Below are 6,761 nucleotides of genomic sequence, written 5' to 3'. Positions count from 1 at the left end.
AGAGAACAACGACAAAAATCGGTGTTGCCTACACCGAGTTATTCTATTTTTAAAATTTGCACCCTGTTGACTTCAATGGGGCAAGTACTAAACCTGCTTTTAGCCTCTTAACATCCTTGATGTGTCATTACAAGTGCACAGAAAATGTGACTGATTCCTTCTGAGTGAACACGAGTGAGTCTGACTTCAGTAGATGTGAAAGATGTGTATAAAAATGATGTTATTTAAGCCAGCGCAAATACCTTTGTTTACATCCTGTTTTTCGGTTGAAGTCCAAAGTAGTCGATTGCCGAGTTCACGCGCGTGATCATAGGTATTAAACCTATGCGTGCGTGTGAACTCTGCAATCGACTACTTTGGACTTCAACCGAAAAACAGGATGTAAACAAAGGTATTTGCGCTGGCACTTTGTCTCCGTTGAATCCAATGGGGTCGCTGTGTCCATTTCTTTTACTGTCTATGATTAGACATTAGGCTTGTTTGAGATGCGCCTTGCCTCGCCTGAAATGTAGTCGAGACGAGAGTAGGCGGCTGCAGTGAGAGGAGTGCTGCGTTCCAGTCCACTTTTAGACACGCACTTGCGAACTTCCCTAAGCACTTCCCCTCGGGGGAATCCCTGCCGCCATTTTGAAGTGCGTTCCACTTCGTGAAGTGGACAAGGGAAGTTTAAATGGACAGACCCTCGTTCCCTCGATTTTGACCGAGGGAGCGAGTCTGCTTCAAATGTACACTTCAGGCACCTATATGTCCCACAATGCAACACGATTGTGACGTCACCGCATATCTCGTCTAATCACCACCACACAGACAACTCTATGATATATTAATTATAATTTTTTTTAAATTTAAAACAACCCAAACACACCTATAAACATTTGGATGCTGCATTAAACAAATTCTTAAAGGGAAAAAAATGTAAATAATAAATCAACTCCACAGCTGATTCCAAGTGATCAAGGGCTTAGGACGTTCCAGTTCAGCCCATTGCAGTTTCCGCCAGTAGTGGGCACTCGCAATGACGTACATCCGAGTGAACGAGACGAAGGGAAGTTAGCAAGTGAAGGGCATGACAATTTTGGACTGGAACGCAGCCGAGGAGTGAAAAAAGCGCAGGCAAGCCGGACATTTCTCTCTTGTCGCAGTGGATCTGACACCTGCGAGATCAAAGACGGATATCGCGGGATTCACGGGATTCACGCTCGTGCACAGTGTTGCTAATAAACTGGATGGAATTTAAGTTCTGTTGCTTTTATATGAAAATAAATATAATGAACAAGACACCCAAAGTAGCCTACTTATTTAATTCTATTCCAAATACATGTTTATCAGTCTTTTTTCTTTTATACAGACATGTGTTTTTTTTTTTTTTAATAAAAATTACATTGCATAACCCATCGCACTGATATAGTTTGGGAATATTATCACATAACGTATACACATAAAACATGATATCAGAGTTTTAAAATCAAACATTTTAAAAGAGAACAATACATCACGGTTGTTTAAACCAATGAACATTAAGCTGTGTCGTCAGCAAGTCGTTTCCCATCATGCTTTTGATCAGCGCAGTCAGTGGAGAGCAACTGCGCTCGACTTCAGAATCCGACAGGTGCGCCTTGCGCTCGCGAGAGATTTTTGACATACGTCAGCATGACATCAGAGCAAGGCGGACCGCACTCGGACACATTTCTAACCGGCATGCATCTCGCGCTGATCACCGGTGATCGATTCTGCGCAGATTTTGCTCATCTCAAACAAGCCTATTCTCTGTCTCCACTGACTGCACTGATCAAAAGCATGATGGGAAACGACTTGCTGACGACACAGCTTAATGTTCATTGGTTTAAACAACCGTAATGTTTTGTTCTCTTTTAAAATGTTTGATTTTAAAACTCTGATATCATGTTTTATGTGTATACGTTATGTGTGAATATTCCCAAACTATCTAACAGTGCGATCTCTATGGGTTATGCAATGTAATTTTTATAAAAAATAAATAAAAAACAAAACAAAACAAAAACATGTTTGTATTAAAGAAAAAAAGACTGATAAACATGTATTTGGAATGGAATTAAATAAGTAGGCTACTTTGGGTGTCTTGTTCATTATATTTATTTTCATATAAAAGCAACAGAACTTAAATTCCATCCAGTTTATTAGCAACACTGTGCACGAGCGTGAATCCCGCGATATCCATCTTTGATCTCACAGGTGTCAGATCCACTGCGAGAAGAGAGATCTGTCCGGCTTGCCTGCGCTTTTTTCACTCCTCCTCTCACTGCAGCCGCCTACTCTCGCGTACATTTCAGGCGAGGCAAGGCGCATCTCAAACAAGCCTAATGTCTAATCATAGACAGTAAAAGAAATGGACACAGCGACCCCATTGGATTCAACGGAGACAAAGTGAAGCCAATTAGAAAATCTTACTTCCTGGGGGTCCAGCGTACTGCGCAGACTCAAACTGAGCTCGACGACGTAGATGTGACGTGAGCAAACCGTCTGTCTTCTAGTAGCTGTGCCAAGATCAATCTGAATCATTACCTTCCGAAACTCGCAGAGACGGAGAGCGTGAGTAGGAGCTGTCCATGATCTTGGAGCAGGAGAAACTTTTTGTAGGTGTTCTGATTAATTATTTTGTCATTTTGCCTCGACGTCCCCCCGATTGCCAGCGAGCTTCTCCTCCTGTCCATACGGTAATTTCCTACTGTGCGACAGAGAGTCGCGTGGCTGTGACGCAATCGTTAGCCTACTTTTACAAAAACTGCTTCTACAGGGCCATAACGTAAGCTACAAGGTAATGGAGCGTTTTATACATTTTCGTGTTTCTTTAGAAATAAATAATGGACAAATGGAGTCTTTAAACGCCTCAGATGTAAAGTTATTCGCTGTCAAAGTGACGCCAAAATGAATGGAAGTCAATGGGATGCTAACAGCAGGTGGGGTTCCGCTAGCCAATGGCGGCGCCCGGGGGTACCTTCAAAATAATACAAATCCCTGCCCCCCTGCATTGGACAGACATAGGCGGAAGCGACGTCACTCCGTTTTTGTGCCCGCCTTCTGTATTTGCAGTTTCACGAGTGCAACACATCTAGTGCAAAACCTTTTACACAAGTAAGAAATATTGCATTTTAAAATACATGAATCCTTTTTAATGTTCTGTTAGATATGACGTAAACGGTTAACAGTCACTGGTGCTAAATGATGATTGTAGGTTAGCACCTTTGGCTAACCACTGTGCGTCCTGTTATTGTGTTCTTCCATTATTCTATATTATTCTACATGCGCGTCTCTTATTTTCATCTGAGCATGCTTTAATAATAATAATATGACGTGTTATACAGTCGAGATTGTGTAGCCTTTGTGGTTAAAGATCTGGGCTAGGAGCTGTGAAATTGTAGGTTAAATCCTTGATCACCTAATTTTGGGGATTGAATCACTTAAAATTGTAAGCTCCTGTATGTGTCTAGGTTTTAATGAAATGGGGATGGGCTTTGTAGTGGTGAAAATCTGAGCTGTTAACCGAAAGACTTGGTTCAAACCCTACAAGGGATGAATTACTTTTACTGTAGACATTAGCATACTGTACTTTTATAAACTTTAACTAATTGAATTGACATTCATATTTTTTATAACATAATGGCAATTCTATTTTCCATAAAGGGACACTGAATGTCAAATATATTTTCAATGGAATGCTTTTTATTTCCTGGAAGTTGTAAAAGTTATTTTTTTTCTGAAGTACAGTCCCAGTCAGCACTGCTTATCCTGGACATCAAAATTTTTCTTCACTTTAGTTTCTACAGTCACAATAACACAGTTGTTTCTGATGTTATGCTGTTTGAATTACAGGTAGATCTACTGATAGCTGCATCCCAGCCGCCAGCATGTCTGGCACTGCCACAGTTCTGCAGCAGTTTGTGAGTGGTCTCAAGAGTCGCAATGAAGACACACGTGCCAAAGCTGCCAAAGACCTCCAGCATTATGTCACTACTGAACTAAGAGAGGTAAACTTTGATCTATTTACATAATTAAACTTCATCAGCAGAGTCAGAACCCTAGATTTGACCACAGTCAAAGGAATATTCTATATGTTTTTTAAATGTAATGTCTAGGTACCACATCTGCGACTGTCAGAAAACAGAGACTCGTCCTTCAGTGTGTTTAAACAAACAAGAAAGGAAACATATTTACAGTAAATACACTTATGGAAGCATAACTGCATGTACATGACCACAGGCCTTTGTAGATGTTCTGCAAGATCCGCTAACAGGAACACTACCAGTAACAAATAGTACTACTTTAATTGGATTATTTAGATTTTACAGCTTACAGGGCTCAACGCTAAAGGATTTTCTTAATTTTCTAGTGGCCTGGTCACACTAGTGGTTCAGATTTTTTACTCACCCTGCCTAAATTTTCACTGGCCCCACCCCCACTGCAAAAAAGTTGTTGTTTTAATTGTTTTTGACACATGTGACTTCATATTCTAATAAATAATGTTGTTATGATACCAATATTTTACATACCAGTGAAATTTCACAATTCTAATCAATAACTATATAATATAATATAATATAATATAATAACTAACAATAATAACTAACAGCAACCTAACTAATATAAAGTTCAAACATGTTTAAAGACAAACAATCAGTAGTAAATAAACAAATCACAAGCAATAGCACAAATAAATACAATAGAACAGAGACACAAATAAAATAAACAGTGTTTTTTAGGTAGGTCCTAATGTAAAATAAATCAAATGTAAAATAAAAGGATAGTCTTGCAAATTATTTCCTGCGCTGATGGATTTGTTACCTCTTTGGGATACTTGTAATGTAGTTCTGACGCGAGCTCAAAGCAGACAGAATGAATGTGAGGAAGAGGAAAACTCATTGTTGTCATTACCTTTTTTTGATTCTGAACTGTCTGTGAATCAGTGTAAAGAAAAGAAGTCTAGGAGGGAAAGAAAACAGGAAAAATTTAAGAGAACTGTAGTGCAGGCTAGGGAACTAAAAGAGCCTGACAAACTGTTGAATGCTGATCAGATCCCAATACCTGAAAATTTGAGGCAGTTGCAGAAAGAGGATGCTGAAATTTCTAAATTGTATTCCCAGGTGGTAGAGGCAGCTCAAACAGGGTCAAATGTATTCATGTTTCAAGGGAAATCTTTCAGTGTAATGAATGATTTGCTGTATCATAAAACAAGGGATAAATTACAAGTGGTGTTACCTGTTAGCGTACGTAATACAGTAATGACACTGGGGCATTCCATTCCGTGGGCTGGACATTTGAGGAGGCGAAAGACTCATTCTAGAATTAGTAAACATTTTTACTGGTTGGGAATGTCTAAGAACATAGCTGAATTTTGTAAATCTTGCCCTGAATGCCAATGCTGCGACATTCGCAAACCTCGTAAAGCACCGTTAATACCCTTACCAGTCATTGATGTTCCCTTTCAGCGGCTGGGAATGGACATTGTAGGTCCACTGGAATGGAGTAAGACTGGCTATAAGTATATGTTAGTCATTTGTGATTATGCGACACGGTTTCCAGAAGTGTTTCCATTAAAAAACATCAAAGCTAAGGCTATCGCTTCATGTCTGGTTCAGTTTTTTTCTAGAGTAGGTATTCCAAAAGAAATACTGTCCGATAGAGGAACGAATTTCACTTCTCAATTTCTGCAACAGGTGTATCAGATGTTGGGAATAAAGGGATTAAAAACAACTCCCTATCATCCGGAGACGGACGGGCTGTTAGAGAGATTTAATCAAACTCTAGTGCAAATGCTTCGGATATTCATGAATGAGGTGGGGACCGACTGGGATCAGTGGCTACCATATCTTATGTTTGCTTATAGGGAAGTTCCGCAGGCGTCAACCGGGTTTTCGCCATTCCAGCTCATGTATGGCCACGAAGTGCAGGGACCATTGTCCCTTGTGAGAGAGCTGTGGGAGGGGAATTCGGGGACCTCAACCAAAACAAATGTTATCGATTATGTGTTAGCCATGAGACAAAAGTTGCAACAAATGACTGAATTTGCTTCTGTCCATTTGAAAGAAACCCAGAAAAGACAAAAGACATGGTATGATAGGAAGGCGAAGACACGATCTTTCGAACCAGGTCAGAAAGTTCTCGTGATGCTTCCTACCTCCGAAAATAAACTTTTGGGTAAATGGCAAGGGCCGTTTGAAGTAACTAAAAAAATAGGAACAACCACTTATGAGATAGCGACCCCAGGCAAGGCACGATCACATCGGGTGTTGCATATTAATATGTTGAAGAAATGGTGCTCGCAGAGTGACAGCGCAGTTGTTAATCTGATCCGACTAGTGAAGGATGAGGAGGAGGCAGAAGAGCAATATTTACCTGGTAGTCAACCTTCGCTGCCTATAGACCTTAGTCATCTTCCTGTAGAACGTCAAGCTCAAATTCAGCAATTGTGTGATCCGGAGTTGTTTAAAAATCAGCCAGGCTATACCACAGTTACAAAGCATAAAATAGTGCTTAAAGAAAATGCGCATCCAAAACGAATGAGTTATCGCATCCCTGAACGATTGCTGACAGCTTTTGAAGATGAAGTAACATTGATGCAGCAAATGGGTGTAGTTGAATCGTCAAAGAGTGAATGGATAATCCGATGGTATTGGTGCCAAAAAAGGATAATACCCTCAGGTTTTGTATTGATTTTCGCTATTTAAATTCCGTCTCCAAATTCGATTCATATCCTATGCCTTGTATTGAGGAGTTAATTGAAAAAC

General features: G+C 40.0%; 1 protein-coding gene across 1 annotated transcript in view; it reads left to right on the top strand.

The window, feature by feature from the left end:
* Positions 1-3,005: 3,005 nt before the first annotated feature.
* The window catches only part of mtor (mechanistic target of rapamycin kinase), a 398,131-nt gene continuing 394,375 nt past the window's right edge, over positions 3,006-6,761 (top strand). Inside the window, exons 1-2 of the mRNA XM_079897701.1 lie at positions 3,006-3,111; positions 3,850-4,004. Of these exons, the coding sequence (XP_079753827.1) occupies positions 3,885-4,004 (120 nt within the window). The 5' untranslated portion in view covers positions 3,006-3,111; positions 3,850-3,884. The remainder of the gene's footprint in view (positions 3,112-3,849; positions 4,005-6,761) is intronic.

This window comes from Squalius cephalus, assembly GCF_949319135.1.
Source record: "Squalius cephalus genome assembly, chromosome: 16".
In the NCBI taxonomy this organism is placed as follows: domain Eukaryota; kingdom Metazoa; phylum Chordata; class Actinopteri; order Cypriniformes; family Leuciscidae; genus Squalius; species Squalius cephalus.
This window is presented reverse-complemented; position numbering and strand designations above follow the sequence as displayed.